A 20,026-nucleotide genomic window follows, 5' to 3' on the forward strand; every position below is an offset into this window, starting at 1 on the left:
GTCCCTGTGGAAGGATGGGCTTTGCTCCAGACAGGCAGCTGCTAGTCTCTCTCTCTCTAGCCAGGGAGAGACTCTGGCATCAGTGTCGCAGCCAGAGAAGGAAGTTACTGCCTTCTAATAGCCAATCCAAGTTGCCTAAGCTGTGGCAGCACTGGCACAGCTGTCCCAGCAGCAGCTGTCCCAGCAGCAGCTGTGGGCATGGTAGAGCTGGCACAGCCACCCCAGATATAACCCAGTGCCGTTCTTATCTTCATGATGGTTCACAGTCACGTGGTCCTGCTCTCTGGGGCAACTCTTACAGGTGGTCTCAGTCACATTGGGTGTCTGCTGGGGACCACTCCTGTGGCTCCAGGGGCAGCAGAGAGCACTTGGTGGCAGCAGTGCCTGCTTTCTGCTGGCATCCCTTGAGCCAATTGTTCTCACACGATGCTGCTCAGGTGAGCAGGCCTCCTTGCTGGATGGACAACCTGGTTCTACTCCAGCACAGGCCTCTGAGTAGCTTCCAGAAAGCTCTGCCAGCTCCAGTGGCTCTTCCCAGCACAACTGTCCCAGTGCACAAGCAAGAGCCAGTCCTTCCCCACTTATGCCTGTCTCTGTCTATGCTCAGGCTGGATATTTGGGGAACGTCTTCACGACCAGGAGAGGGGCTGGTTCCCCAGTTCTATGGGGGAGGAGATCCTGAACCCCAAAATCCGAGCCCAGAACCTGAAGGAGTGTTTCCGGGTGCACAAGTCAGATGACAGTCAGAGGAGGAAACTGGGCAGCAGAAACCGCCAATGACTGCCGGCATCCCCAAGCATCTGGAGTGCTTCAGAGGGGCAGGAGACAGAGGCTGCCACCTGGGAGGAGGTGGCAGCTGTGGGACACCACGGGGGACCTGGTGCACCGGACGAGGCACACCACCCATGAACAAACAGACTGTCGTTCCTAGGCCCCCTGGAAGCACTGGTCCTTTCCTGGAGATCAGCGCTTTAAACTGTAAAATATCCCTTTTCCAAGTGTTCTGTAAAGCCCCAAAGAGCACGAGTTCAATGGATGCTGCCTGAAGGCCACTGGGTGCTGGCCAGATGAGCCACATGTGCTGGCTGGGGCTGGCTCAGGCTGCTTAGGAAAGGCAGTGGCCACAAACATCACTAAGCAATTAGTATCACCCAGTTTGAGCACTAACAGCTCTTTGCTACCCTCCAAGTCTGGAGTGCTCTGAACACAGCATTTCAAATGGGTAGAACTGAGGTCAAGGAACAGTCTTGCTGTCTCTCAGAGCTCATTGGCAATGGGCTGGGATGAGCTCCAGGAACTCCACCACCCTAGTCCTGCTGTGAAGCTGCTGGGCTCATTCCCACAGGCAGACCCTTGATCTGCTTCCAGTCAAAAGCTCTGCAGTGTTCCACATCCAGCTCTGCTCCAGCAGCAGCCCAGCCTTGCCAGCCCTGACCCACATCTCTGCCTGCCTGACAGCCTCGAAGCATAATCTGGGCCCTGCCCCAAGGCTCAGCCCCCTCTTCCACAGCCCGCCTCCTTCTTCAGGGCCACCGCAGGAGCGCAGCATCCTGGCCTTTCCTGGTTGATCTTGCACTTGTGGTCCCTGCTACTCCCTGCTGCCAAGGCCAGAGCAGGGGTAGCTGTGCCAGCGTCGTCTCGCACGCCCCATGAACCACGGGAGCACCGGCAGCCTGGGCTGCTACGGAGCAGGCAAGTACCCCGACCTGGGAGCTGCTGTCCTGCGTGCTCTGGGAGGCCCAGCAACCGCTGCCTGCATGCTCGTAACCCACCCCCACCAGCCTCCCTGTACAGGCTCACCTCTCTGTACATATGCAAGTCCTGTGGCCAGCAGAGCCGGCTCATCACTCCTTCCAGTTGTGGCACTGAGCAACGCAGGAAGCCCCAGGTACAGCACTGAGAGCAGCGTGGGAGACAGACCCACAGCAGCCGCCTCTTGTTCAACAGTCCCACACGTGGCTGAGCCCAAGCTGTGGCCACTGTCCACTAGGAAAATCAATTATTTGGCACCTTTCTGTAACACTGAAAAGGATTGTCTTCCAGGCACCGTGGCCTGTGCTGATGCATGCTCTGGCCGTGCCACAGTTCTGCTCGGAAAGGGAACGGAGAGCAGCTGCCGATGGAACCACACAGTAGCCATGGGCACGGACAGGAGCACAGCCATGCCAGCAGGAGCATGGGGAAGAAGCAGGGCACTGGCAAGCTGTAAGGGGAGGCTCTGGAGCTGCTTTTTGGACCACATGGGGTGTGCAGTGTGAGGCCGAACACAGCTGAGGCAGGTTCCAGGGCTGTCCCTACTGACACCACAGCCCTGGGACAGCCAGGCCAGAGCCAGCCCCCAGGACCAAAGTGGTAGGAGCCACAACACTGAAGGGGGAGAGAAGGCATTCTTCACTCAGGCCCAGATCAGTGCCACCATATTAGCATGTGACAACAGCCAGCAGGGCTGTGCTGCCCTGGCCACCTGTAGCAAGTTCACACTAGCCAGAAGTTCCCAGTCACTGCCCAGCCCCAGAGCTGGGCCAGGAAGGACTCGCAGCCTCCAGTCTGGTGCATTGGGCAGATTTAATGGGGACACCCCAAGCCAGGTCGTCCCAGCAGCACCCCACAGTCGGCTTTCTGAGACAACCAGACCTCTAGCTCAGGATCCAAACCTTGCAACAGCCACAACTTCACTAGTGCAAACCCCAGAGGAGCTCCAGCTCTAGGAATTCCTTAAAATTACATGAGATATCACCACATTCCACATCATCCAGCTTTGCAGCCCAGCAGCCAGCCCTGTCGAGCCCAGGCCCTGCAGCCCCACAAGCCTGCCTGGCATGTTTCTCACAGCACAGAAACGCTCCCTTGCCCATCAGATGTTTCACCAGTTCCCCAGTGCCAGGCTGCCAGTTCCTCGCTGCACTGCTCCAGGGAGAGGGGCTCAGTGCTGCTGTGCCCTGTCCCGTCACTCACCACCAAGCCCTGGGATTGCTCCAGCCCCTCCCGCTCTGTTGTGATTCCACAGGACTCCAGACCCCAGGCACAGGCCATGCCATTTTCAGGCGCCGAGTGGCACCCAGTGTTATTTCCTCAGACCCAGCCCTGCACGCCTTCATCTCAGTGGTCTCCAGTGTTGTACAGGGCCAGGCCTGGGGCCCACGAGCACAGACTGGAGGCCCCCAGCCCTTGCCAGGCTGCCTCAGCGAACTGAGGGGAACTTCTTGTTGTCTCGTTTTTCTGTGTGATAAAATGTAGCTGAGCAAGCCAGCGCCAAAACACGTGTGTGTCTCCTTCCTCCCCTGGACTGAACACTTGTCTCCTTCCCAGATCCCTCCGGTGCAACTGGCCCAAATGCAGTGGGTGAAAATGGGGCTGCACACGAACTTGGGGTGGCTAACACCCATGAACAACCCTTCCCTAGGAAAGCTGTGCAGGGTGATGCCCAACACTGTTACCATCAGCCAGACTAGATCCAGAAGGGCCTCCCAGCTCAAAGCCACGCACTGCCACAGGTTCCTCTCCCAAGTGGGGTTGACAGGCCCTGCCAGGTCTGTGTCACCCAGAAGATGCACGCACACACACACACACACCACGGGCAATGAGCACCCGGTGCAGCCTGGCTGCCCAGCACAGGGGCTGCAGTGCTTTTCCTGTATCTGAGGCACCATTTCTCTCAGGGCCCCAGGCAGACAGCTCAGGAGCAGTCAAGGGCTGGAGACGGGCTGGTTGTGTAACAGAAAAATCTTTTATTGAGTTCAGGAGGCAGAGAACTTTCTCAGTGTGATGACGACCAAGGCCACAAGCACAGATGTACCCAGGAGGGAGGCAATGACAATGGCACCAATAGCTCCGGGCCCCAGCGAGCCTGCTGGGACAGAGAACAAGGCATGAGGTCAGCAGAGGCAGTGGGGCCCAGATGGGAAGGGCTGCAAGGATCACCCCACACCCAGCACGTCCCCAGGCATCAGGCCACACTCCTGTCCCAGAGCTCCCTGTACCAGCCATGTCCCATGTCCTCATGCAGCCCAGGTGTGGTCGGGTGCACCTTTGGGCAGCCAGCCACCACCACCTCAGCTTGATCCCAGGGACAATGACAGCTGCCACAAAGGGGGTCAGTGGTGCCCAGCTTTCCTGCTAACACCCACACTGGGAGAGTTGCTTTGCTTCTGGCAGGATCACATCCCAGCTGGTACTTGGTGTCAGTCAGGAGCCACGAGCCAGGAAAGACACTCATGGTCCCTGTTCAGGAAGCTCCAGGCCCGCTCTATCCTGGAGAGCCGTACCTGCACTCAGGGTTTTCTTTTCAGGGCAGGTGCCTGCCGTGGCAGGTCATGGGGCAGGAAGAAGGGTCTTGGAGCCATCTTGGGGCTAGCAAAAGCTCCGCAAGCAGAGGCTTCTCAGCAGAGAAATTTCCACGAGCAGGCAGTACAGGCAACCCTCCCCCTCCCCAGCAGTGTGGCTTTAACCCCTCCCGGGAGGTGACAAGCCCACAGGGAGCAAATCCACCGTGAGGACATCCCGGGCTGCCGCGGGAGCGAGCCGCGGGCAGTCCCTCTCGCAGCCGCTCACCGTCCCCGGCGTCCAGGCGGTGCAGGTGGGTGGTGTCCTCGGGCTCCAGCTCGGAGGTGTACGGGGGGAAGGTCGTGGCGTCCGACAGCCGGGCGGTGGTGGCGGCAGCGTCGAAGGGGCCGGCTCCGGAGGGCAGCTCGGGCGGCTCGTTCCAGAGGGTGGGGACCGGGCCCTGCGGGTACTCTGCTGGAAGACAAGCACCCACGGGCATGGGGGGCCCGCTCAGGCTACTAGTGACAACCACAGCTCAGCAGGTCCCTGGACTCCACCTGCCTTCCAGGTGCTCCCGGGGTGAATGAAGGGTGACCCGAGGGCTAAGAACCCCTGTATGGCAGGAGCCCTCCTCCGAGGGGGCACCACCTCTGCTCAACAGCCGTACCCAGAGCAGCCAAAGGCAATGCTTTTGTAGCAACCTAGCGCACACACGGGACAACACAGAGCCCCCCCAACACCCTGCAACCTCTGCTCGCACACAAACAGGCCCCACATGAACATCCACAGCTGGTTTGGTCGTGGATGCCCTTGGGACTGGGCTGGGAAGGGCTGTCACACTGCCAACACACAGAGGCCACCAGGCCACCTGTGCTGGTCAAATTCACAGCATTTCAGGGCCCTTCTGTCCTGCACCACCAGCCCATGCAGTGCAGGATGCCCGAGGTGCTGGCACAGCTCAGAACATGGCTCCCCCAGACAGGACCCCAGAGCCTCAACTTCCCCTTGCTGCACCCCCGCCACACCGGGGAGATGAAAGCCTGGCCGGGCTCTGTGTGTCTCCTGTTATTCCTTCCTGCTGTGGGTCAGAGACCAAGCCAGAGAGCCCTCCCTGTCTGTGTGTGGCTCACCGAGTGCTCCCTGTCAATGCCCAGCTTTGTTCAGGTGGGCCCTGGCGGGAGTAGGAGACATTCCACAGCTCCTGGCTGAAACCGCTGGGAATGTTGCACCGGGATGGGGAAAAAAGCAGGGAGAAGAAAAACGAACAACACCCACTGCCAGGCCCCACCTGAACTGACACAATGTTATCAGGTCTGGGAAAGAGGGAGTCAGAAGAGCTGGAGCAAGCAGCCCAGGCTCCCTGGGGCAAGGCACAGAGGTATCCCCAGGCACCCCAACTCTGGCATGTGAACTTTGGTGTACAGGGGCACTTGAAGACTTGTCCCAGGCTCTCTGTAGCCCAGGAAGAGAGGCGGCAGCAGCACATCTTGGCAGTGCCAGCCCCAGCTTTAAGTGCCTGGAGCACCCTCCTTGCCTCCTGCAGACAGAAGGCACTGTGGGAGGAGAGCAAAGAATCCTCACTAATGGGCTCCACCACACTTTGCTCTCCCTTAAGATCCCTCCCTGGAACAGGAGGGCCAAAACACTCACCCCTTCTGCCTGTACAAGCCCGCTGAGAACTTACTGCAGGGGCTTGCATCAGAGTAGCTCCCACCATCCCCAGAGCTATTCCAGGCTGCCCACAATCTTGGGAACATAACAAAGTTCTAGACTAGTTTTGAAAGCTCTTTCTACAGGCAGGAAAGCTGCAGGGTGTCCAGCGAGACAGCTGCTAAGTTTAACTCTGGCCCAAGAAGCATCGAGAGAGACAAATAAGTCCTGTGCCAGTTAGATCCAGGCAGGGACACCCAGCCTAAGCTGGGTATAGCAGAGAACACCCTGTCCTCACACACTTGGTACATCCATGGTCTCTGCACCAGAGGAGGCATCTCGGCTCCCCTGTACAAGCACACAGAGGTTTGTGTTCCACGAGGGCTCCCCACAAACACCTGAGCCTTTGCAGGGCCCTTCCCAACCTCTGCTGCAAAACCAACCAGCAGAGCTGAAGGCTCGTATCCCATTCCATGGCTCCTCCACAAACTGCCATTTCCATTGGACGTCTCTACTTTAAATCCTGTTGTTCCACTGCCAGAGGATGGAAAAGGAGGAAATACAGAATTCAGTGAGCAAATGTAGTTAATGCAGGAGAGAAGCCGAGCAGAGCTGGGCTATTTAGCTGCCATGGGGAAGCTGTTGGTTTAGGAACAGACCAAACATACAGAATGCTTTGGAAGCCCTGGTTCTAGGCTGCTTTTGTAAGGGAGAAGCTCCACACAGAAGAGCCACACTCCAGCCATGACCTTCCTGACTCTGTCAACACCCCCGGGACCAGAACCAACGCTGCCACTGTCCCCACCTGGCAGAGGAACGCGGTGCTGGGAGGAAAGCATTGCTTCCTTTCCCAAGGATGTTTTTTCTCTCCAGAGCTGGGCGTATGCCTTGCATGTGACCAGGGACTGGTGTTCGCTCAGATGATCTTTAACAGATGCAGGCACCATCCAGGGAGACTGTATGACCTGGGCTGGGGCTTCCCAATCCCCTCTCAAAGGGATGAGGAGAGAGCACTATCTCTTCAAACCACAGTGTAAAGGTCCCACAGGTGCCACCAGACCCAGAGGTGCCAAAAAGTCCCTCCAGTTCTCAGTGCATCTAACTCCTGAAAAATTTATGGCAGCTCTCTTTAAGCAGGGCACAGAGCTTGTTTTTGATAGCCAAACACAGAGGGAACAGTCTAATTTGTTTATGATCTCCGTGAGTTTTTAAAAACTTGGATGGTTGCTGGATATGTATTTTGTTAATTCCCCTCATCTGACTGACACACGCTTTCCGTTTGCCCGCACAGAACGGGCAGAGTGTGCTAAACATGCGTTTGCTGTCCGGAGTTTTTGTGGTTTTACCCTAACAGCGCTTCAGCCCAGGGAAACACAACCCCTTTCAGTCGGGTCTGGTGCCTCAGGAACAGTTGTGAGCTCAGAGGCAGCAGCCAATTCCTGCACACACATCGAGTGAAATACCCACAGCTGAGCTCCCCAGGAGCCAGGGCTCAGTGCTGGTCCCCTCCTCAGCTCCTGCCCCTCAATGCTGCTGGAGCAGGTGCCGAGGGCCTTGCCATGGGCACACAGCATGGGGGAACACAAAACAAGAGGCAGGTTCCTCCAGAGCCCATTGCTGCAGCCTGGGAGAACGTCTGCTCATAACCAGCACTGTTCTTTCCAAGGATCTCCTTTGATTTTCCCTCCTAACCCAAAAACTTGCGTCCTCACGTGCCTCCACTCCTGCCAGCTGAGAAGCCCAAGCACCCATCCAACTATTCTCATGCATCCAGCAGGTTTCTTTAACAAGCAGAAGTGTCACACCTGCTTCCCTGACAGTCCCAGTGAGTGTCAGCCACACTGCCACTGGCTGACACATCAATGGAGCCACATCAAATGCCACAATCCCATTTCAGTCCCCTGGCAAAAGCAAGAAGAGTGATGGGAAGGACAGAGTTTATGTCAGGTACCAAAACCCAACATACGCACACTATTAGTAAGGTCTCATGTCTCCAAGTGAGACATGAGGGCCTTTTCCGGTCACCTGTTGGACAGAATCTGGAGAGCCCCTATGTACAGGCAGGGGACCCAGTTCAGGACATTCAGTTCTCTGCTCTGCTGTCAATGTTTTGGGTGACCACAAGTCCTGCTCCTCCCAGGCTCAGTTTCTCTGTGCATGAGCAAGAGACCAGGATCTGAACACGACTGACAGGGAAAGCAGCACCAGAGGGGCCAGGCCTGCCTGCCCACACCGTCACTGTCATCCTGACTGTGACAAGGAGGATGTGGCCTGTGAACCTCAACAAATGCCTCAGTGACAGCTCTAGACCCAGCAGCAGCCTTCCCAGGGAAAGGGCAAGTTGCAGGGAAGCTCCATGGCCATGGGGCAAGAAACAGCATTTTTAACTTGGAAAAACACCCAAACACGCTGCCATCTCCAGGGAGGGAGTGCAACCAAGAGCTGGAAACTAAATATCAAAGGTAAGGTAGTGCACGGCTTTCCTGTTCACCCAAGAACTTTGTAGAAATAAAGAACTAGCAAGAAACACACTCAAAATATATCATCCATCACAAGATCACATGTTTAACATCTGAGAGAGAGCCATACCTTAGCTGTGCTGCCATCAGTCTCAGGACAAGTCCTACCTCTAGAAAACCCCCGTGGTGCACTCACATGGTTTGCTTGCCCTGGAGGGATTGGGCAGGGGCAGCCAGGGGCACATGGAGGGGCTGCCAGGCTGCTGAGGCACACGAGTGACCCACCACTGCTGAGGCTCTGTGCCTCAGTGCCGCCTGTTCGGAGGGAGGGAAGCCTCCAGCCCCTGGCACAAATGAGCTCTTCCACACCATTAGCTCTGTCTCAGCACTGAAGCACAAGCTGAGGGCAACTGTTGCTTTCAGACTAACACTAAAAGCCTTTTCATGAGAAATACAGTTGGAGAACATTTAGGAGAAATACATGCAATAATCTTATTGGAGTTTTACTGGAGACAGAATTGGACAAAATGGACTAAAATTATTAGAGTGTTTTGCAGAAGGCCAGGTGGATGATGGCAGTTCTTCATTCCCACATGTTAACACTACAAATTGTCTTATTTTAGGGAAACCTCTTTGCTGTACAGTGTCTTCTCCCTCTCCCCAGCACAAGTTGGTTATAACAGAGGTAAGGAAACCAGAAGAAAATCTCAGTTACCATAAGGAAATACACGATGAGTTTTCCAAGTGATGCAGGGGCCAGTGGGACTCCAGACACATGGGCTGTAGGGAGATCTAGATGATGGCAAAGGCAACTTGACAAAACTGCTATTTCCATGCTCAGAAAGAAGGCGGGGTGAACTGCCAGCAGAGTGACATGGTAGCCAGTGCCCCAAGTGCTTGGTGACTGAAAGGGAAGACTGGAAAGAGTCTCTACAAGTGACAGCCCTGGGGGAAGCCAACCAAATCTGAAGGAACCAGACCCTCCCCACAGGTCGACTGCAAAACCTTAAGGCAGGCAGATGTGCCCGTGTCACAGCACTGTCCCTGGAGGTTACTTGCCAGTGGCCAATACCCTTCCTCACCACAAGCTGCCTTCAGCATCTCATCGTCCTTACTCTTCACCTCCAACCTAGGTCCTTATTCAGGAGTTGATACCAGTGTCGGGAATTTATAAGGAGAGCTGGAGCAGAGCAAGGTTGGGTAATGGCTTACGAAGTCCTGGTTTAAGTCTGGACAGATCTGCTGGAACAACCACATCTTTTCCTGAAATTTGCCAACAGAACCTGTTTACTGCTATCCATGTTCTAGTACTTAAGCTTTAGAAAATTTCCTAATCATCTTTTATTCCCCTGTAGTTGAAAACAAAGACACACAAGCTGCTACAGGAAGATATCCTTGGTGAAGGTGCTTTCCTGTATCTTCTCCTTTAGCGTGTGTGCTCTGCTGCTTTCTTCCCCCCAGGCTCATTCTGATGTGCTACTGCATAACAACATTATTTCCACATTAGCTCCAAACAAGCTCATGACCCCACATCTGAGTTTAAATACCAAATACACACGATTCAGAAGCCAACACCTTGCAAAGGCTTTGTAATAACTTCTATCTCACTTGGAGCTCTGAATCCATTATAGGAATTGAAACTGGGTTTGCTGATAGGAAAAAAAAGTAAAAAACAGCTCTTCACAATCCTCCTGTGCTCTAGGCCTACATGCCACTTGGGTTTGGAGAAAAAGGAAGTGGAGAAGGCTTAGGTTTGTCCCAGGTCCTTGAGCTGGCCATTTCCTGTTGCACCCAGATGTTGTGGACAAAAGGGGTTAAAGATATGCTTGACTGCTTCCCCACCTTTGACAAAAGGGATGTTGGAAAGAGCTCAGTAACTTCCCACTTTCAATAGTCACAGAGCCCTGACCATGCTTGTCCAGGAAACCAGACCAGCTGGGGAAGCAGCCAACAGGGAGAGGAGACTCATCCTGGACCTGGGGTCTGCATGGCCAGCACCAGCTGCAGCCCTCTCCAAGGCAGAGCCCGCTCCTGGAGGGCTCTGCTGGGGAGAGTCAGAGGAGCTGAGACGAAAGGGCAGGGGCTGGTGAACTCCGAGGCCAGCAAGGGGCTGTCCAGCCTCAGGTGGCCAGAGCAGGCACAGGGCCAGGGCAGGGCTGAAAGGAAGCCTTCATGAGGAGCACAAAGGGCAGCCTGTGGCAGGCAAGGCCAGGAGCTCCCGTGTGCAGCAACGCAGAGCTGCGGTTCTGATGGATGCTAAGTATACTTGTTCACAGAAAGGCAGGGCTGTGTGTGTATGTGCTGAGACCAGAGGGCCCTGTGTGTGCCCTTCCCCTCTTTGTCTGCACCAGGCAGGAAATTTCCTTTTCTAACAGGATAAAAGGCAGAAAAAGTTCCACTGTTCCTCAAAACACCTGTACTGGGGGCAGGAACTCTCCACGTCTAATGCAGTGGAGAATCATTCTGCTCCTGGGATGGCTTACTGTCCAGGAGGGTTCTCTCCCGTCCTCTCTGAGGGAACAGGAAACAACCTGTTTGAGGCCTGAAGTCTCTGAAACACTGCAGAGAAAGCAGGGAGTCTCTCCTACACCCCAAGATCTGAATGTTGCATTCCCCAGTACAAAGCCCTTCAAGCCTCACTGCACGAGCACGACTCACCCAGTAACAGGATGAAGTAAACTTGGGAGTGTGTCACAGGAGCAAAATGACATGGAAAGGCAGCGCCAGGCACAAACCACAGCTGCAATGCTGGAGCAAGCACATGGAGAAGCTGGCAAGGAGGGGGAGCAGAGCAAATGCACCAAATAATGGAAATTTAAAACAGCATAGAAGAGATCCCAGCATGGAGAGGAAGCAGACTGAATTCTCACTGGAAATTAATCACTTCCTGCAGAGTGAAATACTGGAAATGATTAAGAAAAGACCTTACCTGGTATGGGGGAAGAGCACGGTCAATGCTTCCGCGAGCAAGAGCAAGGCACAAACTGAAACTGTGCTAAAATGATTAATGTTCCACTGTACAAAAAACGCTCATGGTTTGAGAGGGAAAGTATCCACTTTTTAGTGCTCATTTCTTAGTTACTTTGAAGGTTTCCCAGCAAGAAGGTTGTCCTAGAAGGAGAGGATACCAGCTGCACTAATTCTGCTCCTGCACCCACAGATGTTCCAGCTAGGCACAGTGGTAAATTCCCCTACCCATATGAAAGCTCCTTTAAAAAGAAGTAATTTCATAATTTGATCTGCTAGACAGCTGGCCAGGATCTCCCTGCGAGGCAAGATGCTCAGAAGAAACTGGGAGAGAACTGCAAAACAAGGTTGTTCCAGGTCTTGGAAAGCAGGACAAACAGGAATTCGGGAAAACAAATGCTGTGCTCCTGCCTGTTATCTTGGCTCCAGCCATCTCTTCAGCCTCACCTCCACTGCAAGAAAGGCTTTGGGGGGAGCAATTCCCCACAGGAGTTTCCACCTGTACGCTCAGAGCCCATCAGTGCAGTGAGTTTGGAAGTCAGTTTTTCCCCAGCTGTAAAACCCACCTCAGACCTGCAGCCTTTGAAGCTGCCTGTGCCCTTGGCCCCCTGAAGCCAGCACAGCTCTGCTGAAGGCAGGAGCAGATAAGGCTGAAATTTGTAACAATCCCCAGAAAAACAGTGCCCTACACAACAGGCATCTCTCCCATTCTTCTTCCCATCACTCACTGAATGCAAGTCAGAGCCAGGCACCTTCCCAGCACTGCCTTGGTGCCCAAGCTCCAGAGTGACCCCATAAGGATGCACACCTTGGCTTTGGACTGAAGTTTTCATGGACACTTTCCTATTTCTGCCTAAAGCAGCTGTTGTGCTCTGCTGTAGTAGAGAGCACAGAAGGAACCAGGAATTGGCACACGTGCTTCAGCCAAGGAAAAATGTTCCCTTCCATAAATGTAACTTCTTCCTGCCATTAAAAGCCGAGGGACAGCCTGTCCCATCAGCTGCTGAGAGGTTTTCCATCTCCTGCTGACTGATGTGTCCACTGACCCTTGGCCACCAACACTCACGTAGGTGCTACTGCTGTTCTGTTTAGGAAAACTTACAAAGGATTTTCTCCACTGAAAAGATAACCTTGCTCACCAGCAGCCACCAAAGCTAGTTTCCATTAATCATTTATAATTCAATACATATTTAGAGATGTTTTCAGGGAAGGAAGAAGAGAAAGAGGCAGTGTAGTAAAGGCTCTTCCATGCTTTTGGGCTTTAAATGCAAACAAAGCTCCTTACCTGCCAGCACAGCAGGGACCAGGATGCTGCACAGCGTTAGCAGGACCAGGCGAAGGACTCTGTGGTAGGGCATGGCTTCCCTCAGGAAAAGCATCAGCAGGAATCCTTAAAACTCTTCAAAGCACAAAACAACTCAGAAATTTCACTGGTGTAACAAAAATTTTGTCCAGTCAAGTAAAAAAAAAAAAAAAAAAAACTCCTTCACAAGAGCAAGTGTGTAGAGAGACTGCAAAGCCCAGCAGAGCCTCCCTCACTCTGGCGAGAGCGCACCTCCTCCTAAAGGCAGCTCCACCCTCCCAAACTTCTGCCTAAAACCCCATAGGCAGCCAAGCAGAGCTGTCAGGACCCTGCCAGGCCACTGCACACATGAGCAGTTGTTGGTGAGCCCTTCCCAGAGGCCACCAGGACACTCCTGGAATGCCTTCCCTCGGGCTGGCCATCCCGAGGCACAGGAAATAACACAGGAGCCATTGGGGCAGCTCACCCCGAGACCAAGCAGCCCATTCGAGGGCTCTGCTCTCCCTCACTATGCAGGGTGGCAAGAGCATTGCAGGGTGGGGACAGCAAAGAACAAGGGCCTCAATCTTCCGAGGCTAAAATGCTCTGACACAGAGCCAGAGCAGCTCCATGGCATCCTTGTTCCTGGGTGGAATACTTACAGAGCTGGCCTGGGAGCCGTGGGTGGTCTCAGAACGGCTGTCAAAGTCTCCAAGTGTTCCAGGAGAGTCACCTTTGGCAGGCAGGGCCAGCATCCTCCTGAGATCTCAACTGCTCAGACATCACCTCCTCCCACCAGCCTCTGCCACTCCGTCCCTGCCCACCTCGGGGGCTCATGACAGTTCACAGCACAGAAAACCCAGGTTTGTTTCAAATCACATTGGCAACAACAAAGACTGGGGAAAGGATGGGGTGTATAAAAAGGGGAATACTCCAGTTGACTGTCACAGAAAAAATTTCATTAGTATTTTGGAGCTAATACGATGATGAATACTTCATGGTTTCCCATCACGTAATGAATACAAACACCACCAATGTCAGTTCTTTATGCTCTGAAAATATGGCACAAGTAGTTTTGTCTTAAATTTCAGATTTTTCTGCTGAGAGATCATTTTGCCTTTTAGAGCCTCTATTTTCCCCTTCCCTACTGATCCAAATGACTCTTGCTACAGAAAAGGGCCCTGTCACAGAAGGTGACAAGGCAGTCACCTGAGCACACATCTGCACGTGCCACCACCTTCCCTCTGTACTAAACACAGAAACCAGAGTATTTCAGTATTAAGAACAGTGTATCTTCCCCACTGGTCCATTATCTACAAACTCTCATGAGCCAAGTGAGGTCCTCGAGGTTTGATAAATTACTGCACATTTTCGCTGCTTGCATTTCTGCATTTTCATTTAGCAATAGAGGAGCTGTTCCTTTCCTGCTTCCCAGCTGAGATGGAAACTAACAGGCTTTTGTGTATTTGTAACATGATGTAGAGCAGTCCAAAATTAGCTTGCAGAAATTAGATCATACCACTAAAATCCAGAAAGCACTTATGAACCACACACCTTATATGCTAAAAAAAATTAGATATTAAAACAAAGTCAGGTTATCAGCCCAAACACAAACTCTTCTCTCAGACATCAGCTAAACATCATGCAAGGCTACTGTGTAAGATAGGCCTCAGCACACTTATTTTCCATGGTCATGGGAATGGCAGGACATTTATCATTACCTTTTACTGGGATTTTCCACACAAAAACAAATAGAAAAAAAGGAAAGTAAGTCTAAAAAGGGAAACCTACAAGGTGTCCCTGTGGACCTTAGGCTGAGGGGAGAAATAAAACCTCTCATTTAGGGCAGTGCATTGGAGTGCATGGGGTGGGCACCGACTGGCAAAGGAGGCTCCGTGGCCGAGTGTTTGTGTTAAGAGCAAACCAGCCATGGCTCGATCTCCCCTGCATAAACAGCACCAGCGTGAATGCACGCATTTCTCTACAGACAGCAGAGAAAAATTAAAGCTTTCTTGTTAGAAATTTCCAATCTCAGCTTACTGGTGTTTATTTGAACTCCAAAATTATCAAGTAGAAAAACCAACCAGTATTCCTCACCAGGGAAGAAATAAAGCAGCAGCTGTTGTTCCACATCCTGTGTATTTGCTTGTTGTTTCTTGACGAAAACTGATGCAAGTTGAGTTTTGGGTGAGTTTTAGCACCAGGAATTATCTCAAAACTCAGCTTTCACAAAAGCAAGCAGAAAGTTTTCTCTTAGATATAATACAACCAGGTTTTATTTAAGTTCTCTCTTTTTCCCCCCCCACACTGGCAAAAGTTCAGAGGGAGTTTAAAGTTTTGTAAACATTTTAACTACCCCTCTTCCCCCTTTTATGAATTTACAAAGCAAAGGAGACAGGGAGACCAGATTTGCAACAGTTCCAAGTCTCTCCATGCTATTGGATCCAAAAACTATATACAAGTCTGCAGCAGTCTCTGTATAGTTACTGTACATGTTTAGGGACAGGGGGAAGAGAGAGGAGGAGGAGGGGAAGGTGACCCCAAAAAATGAATAAACCCAAACAAAATAAAATCCAAAGCCAAACTGCTCTTGAGCAACTCAAACTGTTTTCTTTAGGCAGTGATGACAGAAAAATAGACACCTTTATACAACTCCACCAAAACTGCAGCTTATCTCCCTTCGCAGGTTACACCCCTCTGGGGACGGGAGATGGGACCAGGGGGTTCAAACTAAGTGCATTTGGCAGTTCTCCTTCTCTGTCGTTTGTGGTGTGTGTGGGGGGTGGGTGGGTAGGTGGAGCAGGGAAGGTGGTGTTAATCTTTCAGTGAGAGAGGAAGGTTATGATTCCATAAACACTTAGAGGTTATGGATCCCAGTGAAGGTGCGTGAAGTACTTTTAAGGTGTAGAAGATAAGCAGGGCCATCATTGCACAAAGCTTCGTCCTCCAGTGTCTCTCTCCATGACAAAAGGGCATCTCTGCTTGATACCTAAGCACTGCTTCAAGTGACAACCAGCTGAGGCTGCTGGCACGTCTCTGAAAGCCAGGGTCCACCCTCTCCAGAGACTACAGATCCACACTGTAAAGATCCCACTGTCTCTTAAACGAGACAAATTTGCAGGAAAAGAGCTCAAAATAAACTGGTCCTAACCCTCTGAAGGTAGCATTTAAGGGGTAAATTCAATCTGAAAGAAGAGATGCCACCCCCCTTTTTCCAGAGCAGAAGACCCCACTTGTCCACGAAGGCTGGAGAATGCCGACAGGAACTCCAGCAGCTTCAGCATCACCACCTAATGAAGACAGACTCGAGCTTTCCCTCCAAAAATAATGTGCTGAGAAGGGCTGGCAGGGGGTGTGCAACTTCAAACCAACCCAAGCTAAACTGTGCCCGCTACCGCCCCTCTCCTGTTGCCAGTTCTAAGGGTAGCTTATGACTGCAACTCCTGGCCAGGAGAGCACCTCTTGCCCTGACGGAGCAGCCAAGTCAGTATCTGTGTGGCATTTTGGTTTTGACCAACATCTGTTAACCACAAACTCTCTCTCAATCTCTCTCTCTCTCTCCATATGACTGCATGTGTTGGATGTGGTAAGAGTAACCAGGAGAAGGAAGCAATGCTTTGCAGAATCCCAATTGATTTTTTTTTCCAGGTATGTCAGCAGAATGAATCACAGCACAGTGAAAGCTTGCTGCCCAATTCAGCCTTGTTGTGAACAAAGCCTAACTCCCACCCTCCCGGGACTCTGAACAAAGTCCACTGGAGTGGGCTGACAGTAGGAACAACGCCTGTGCAGTCCTGGGCAGAAAGGGTTTGCTGGGGCCAGAGGAAGCAGCCTGAGATGATTGATCCTGTGATTCACTGCGAGGCAAAGAACAACACAAGGTGGAGAGTACGGTGTCCAAACAGAGAATCCATGGTTAACAGATGCAGGAAAAGCCAGTTGATTTGCACATGCTCAGTAGTCTTCCAAAGTCTCTATTTCTCCCATATTGAGCCGCTCTGATGAAGCATTCACTGAAAACCCTGTGAACCAAGAAGGACTGGTGTTAAAAATCTGGATGTGGCATACTGTACTTGGTACAAAACATCTGTTACGTGCAGTAGCACCTGTAAGAGAAAATGAATCTAGGGGTAATTCAGTAAGGCTACAGATGCAGTCACCCAAACTGATTTTTTCCTTAATAAACTAAAGATGATCAACTGTATATTTAGATAAGCACCACTTGGTCTTTAAAACCAGATCAGAAAACTGTTTTCAAGTTCCATTTAAAAGATCACTTGCAGAGCCAGTACAAGGCACATTTACATGTGGTGGCAACATGGCTCTGCAACATCTTGAAAGGGAGTGTGCTTAAGGCAACTGGGCCTCGGAAGTGGCTGTCAACACCATACTTACATGGTCTGAGAGGCAGAAATGGCCATTCTGAGAACTTGGAATCCACACATGGAATCATGCTCCAACGCTTCAGGAGTTGCAAGCAATTTCACCCTTTACTTTAAAGTCTCAATGCATGTACCTATGAAATCTAGTAGCAATTACATCTATTTCCATGCTTTTGTACAAACTTCCATCTCAGGAGTACAACATGAAAATGTACAAAGTTACCCAGGGCCATGCAGGTGGCTCAAGATGCACCCAAACTTCTACCCAACCTTTTAGCCTTATGTGCTGAGGACATGATGAACATGAGAAGTGTGAGAAAGAGTGAAAACACTTTCAACAAGGAAACAAATCCAATCTATCAAATGGAGCTTTCCTACTGAAATTCTGTTTTTAAGGCTGTACCAACCCCATCTGGAGTATAAGAAGGCTACTAAACACAAAGTTGTTGAGAGTCAGTGTCTTGAGAGTGCTACATTGGTTTGCTCTGTGCTAGACAACCAACTGCTTTCCACTTATCTTCTAGAGATAAGAAATGCTCTGTTCAGTCGGTTTAGGAAAATTGTTCTGGCTCCCTCTCGTGGTAGTGTGGCCTAAAAGCATCTGAAATTATTTTGTAAAAGAGCAAGTGTACGCATTTTTTAAAAGCTGCATGGGCTACTTCTCTTACAGTTGCAACTTCTAAATTGTGTTTAGTGATTTCTTCTTCACATTACATGAGTTGGGTTTTTAATATATTCAACTGAGCACCCAGATCAGACTCAGTGGATGGGCACCTTGGGGTGGTGTAAGTCAGGATTCAACCGAGAAGTTCCATACACACCAATGTGGAAATCACTGATTTAGCTGAAGAGTACTGACTTTGGTAAGACCAAAAATAAAAGAAAGACAAAAACCAGAGGCAGGGCTCTGCTAGAGACTTAAAACAGCAGTGACTTCAGGTGGACAATACCTGGCTGTTCCACAGCAATTGGGCTCAGCAGAAACAGCACAACAAAGCCTGGCCCGGTGCAGTGCCCTGGTTTCCTCTCTGTCACACAGGGCACAAACATGGACACATTTATTCCACATGAACACAACAGTGACCTGTCACCCCGCAGTGTCCATGCACTCCCACCATGCCCTTGTACCTTAAAAGCTACTTCAAAGAAACTTTTCCATCAATGCTACAGGGGCTGGTTAATACCAGCCTCACATAAAAATTAAGACAGAACATAATAAATAAAAGGACTGATAATGATGTCATCATCTCCATGGTCTCCAACTGAAAATCTGTGACCATTTCAACCTTTGCTGTCTTTTCTGACTAGAGTGGTGGTTAGCTCCAGGAAAAAGGTGGGAAGGCAAAGGCAGCCTCAGAAAGCTGCTCCTCATAAAAGAAAGGGAAACATGCTTTTCTTCAAAGAATGAATCAGCATTAAAGCAGTAAAATAGCCATAAATCAACTCAAAAGAGGAAAGGCAACTTAACTGACATCCCTGAACTACTTAGAGGTTTCCAGGTAATAACCCAGGTATCAAAGAGGGAAAGTTTGACAAAAGTTTTCCATGAGACTAGTACAGAATTTTTCAAATCGTTAAATAAATAATACTACTGAAAAAATTCTAAAGACATTCCAACTATTCTACTCAAATTCAATATTACCATTTAAGGTCAACAGGAATTCTCTACATCCCCCAAAGCAAACCACCACTACCAAATTAATTAATTTTTAAAAATTAAAACTGACCTAACAAGCTGGGATCTGCTCGAACCATTTTCTGTTTCTTCTTTTTCTTCCCACTCTGCACAGCCTCAAAGTTGGACTGCTGGTTGTTGCTCTGATTAGTCTGAAAGACTGAATGTAGCGAACTGTGGTTCATCCCCCACACTGAATCCTAGAGAACAAATTACGGACAAGATTATAGAGCACAGTGAAGTCTGGTTTATTTATACAGAAAATATTAAGAGAGCCCAAAGCCCTTCCTAAATCCATGCCACAGCTCTAGCTACTGATGTATCCACCTCACCTTCCCACAGCATTTCCCAGATCACCATGCAAAAACACTCTTTGATCTACAGTTGGCCTCAACTGTTAAGTTACAAAGGAAACTTAAAACTGGTAAAAACTGGAAAGCTGCTTTACTGTCTGCCTTTGCCAGGATGTGTAAACCCCTGCTGATGAATCCAGCAGGGGTGCTGATTCTCCAGCCTCACACAGTCCCCAGGGAGAGCAGAGCCACCTTTACCTGCTGTTGCTGCTGTTGCCGCTGCTGACTGGCTTTCTGTTTGGCACGGCGCTCGAGGAACTGCTTGGCAAACTCCTTGGCCTCAGGAGTATCTCCAAGGTAGGCTCGGATGTAGTCATGGACCTCATAGGGAGACTCCACTTCCTTCAGGAAAGAAACAAACGTGGGAACTGCAAGAAGAAGGCAGACCATGAGGGAGGGCATGTTGATAGCAAACACACACATGCAATAAATACCAACGTCAGATTTCTGTGTCAAATATTTACTCGTCTAGCAGCTTGCCCTTTCCAGTTCCCTGCAATAAAGCCCTATCATGTAATGAAGGATGAAACTGGATCCTCATCTATCTGCCTGGTAATGCGTCCATGACTACCAGAAATCCTCAGGAGGGCTCTAACTGACAGACTTTAGAACTTTTTTGAATCCCACTGACTTGCTATAGTTAGACAACGAAAACAAGAGGATGCAGCCGGTTCTTCTGGCCACTATTTAATGACATCCTTTTGCTGAGTGCACTGGAAACATTGGTTTGATGTCATTAGAGTCCCTCAGAACTCCTTTGTCAGGAAACAGAACAGATATTGTTCCTCCCATTCCTTTCCATCTCTTACCATCTAAGTTGTTGGCTGTGTTGAGTGCATGAAGCATCTGTTCACACCACTGAGTGAATCCATCCTGGGCTTTATTAACCCCCTGGAACAATTTCAACAGCTTTTCCTCTTCTTCTACCTTCTTGTTTTGTCTACTTGTAATACCTACAGATTTGCTGAGGTAAAGAAAATGCATATAATTACATT

The 20,026-nt window shown here is 50.7% G+C and overlaps 3 protein-coding genes across 23 annotated transcripts in view; 1 reads left to right on the forward strand and 2 right to left on the reverse strand.

Annotated features, from left to right (window-relative positions):
• NGEF (neuronal guanine nucleotide exchange factor) overlaps positions 1-3,260 on the forward strand; it is a 48,682-nt gene extending 45,422 nt beyond the window's left edge. For all 3 annotated transcript variants that reach the window (XM_042020721.1, XM_042020722.1, XM_042020723.1), the window contains one exon: positions 608-3,260. In XM_042020721.1, the coding sequence (XP_041876655.1) occupies positions 608-780 (173 nt within the window). In that variant the 3' untranslated portion in view covers positions 781-3,260. The remainder of the gene's footprint in view (positions 1-607) is intronic.
• Positions 3,261-3,705: 445 nt separating this feature from the next.
• Positions 3,706-14,550, reverse strand: SNORC (secondary ossification center associated regulator of chondrocyte maturation). 3 transcript variants are annotated; one of them, XM_042020738.1, is made up of 3 exons: positions 12,625-14,550; positions 4,552-4,737; positions 3,706-3,847 (listed from the first exon to the last, which is right to left on the reverse strand). In XM_042020738.1, exons 1-3 carry the CDS (start codon positions 12,716-12,718, stop codon positions 3,738-3,740), a joined length of 390 nt encoding a protein of 129 aa, XP_041876672.1. In that variant the 5' UTR covers positions 12,719-14,550; the 3' UTR covers positions 3,706-3,737. The 3 variants fall into 3 exon arrangements, with proteins under 3 accessions (XP_041876672.1, XP_041876671.1, XP_041876670.1); XM_042020737.1 differs by having other exon boundaries at positions 3,706-4,734; XM_042020736.1 differs by having other exon boundaries at positions 3,706-4,737.
• Positions 14,551-14,879: 329 nt separating this feature from the next.
• Positions 14,880-20,026, reverse strand: part of GIGYF2 (GRB10 interacting GYF protein 2) — a 75,578-nt gene continuing 70,431 nt past the window's right edge. For all 17 annotated transcript variants that reach the window (XM_042020713.1, XM_042020712.1, XM_042020708.1 and 14 more), the window contains 4 exons: positions 19,841-19,995; positions 19,230-19,399; positions 18,731-18,878; positions 14,880-16,643 (listed from right to left, as the gene is read on the reverse strand). In XM_042020713.1, coding sequence (XP_041876647.1) covers positions 16,576-16,643; positions 18,731-18,878; positions 19,230-19,399; positions 19,841-19,995 — 541 coding nt within the window. In that variant the 3' untranslated portion in view covers positions 14,880-16,575. The remainder of the gene's footprint in view (positions 16,644-18,730; positions 18,879-19,229; positions 19,400-19,840; positions 19,996-20,026) is intronic.

This window comes from Corvus kubaryi, unplaced genomic scaffold (assembly GCF_017639235.1).
Source record: "Corvus kubaryi isolate FWS band 111438036 unplaced genomic scaffold, C.kubaryi_AGA036_p1.0 37041, whole genome shotgun sequence".
Classification (NCBI taxonomy): domain Eukaryota; kingdom Metazoa; phylum Chordata; class Aves; order Passeriformes; family Corvidae; genus Corvus; species Corvus kubaryi.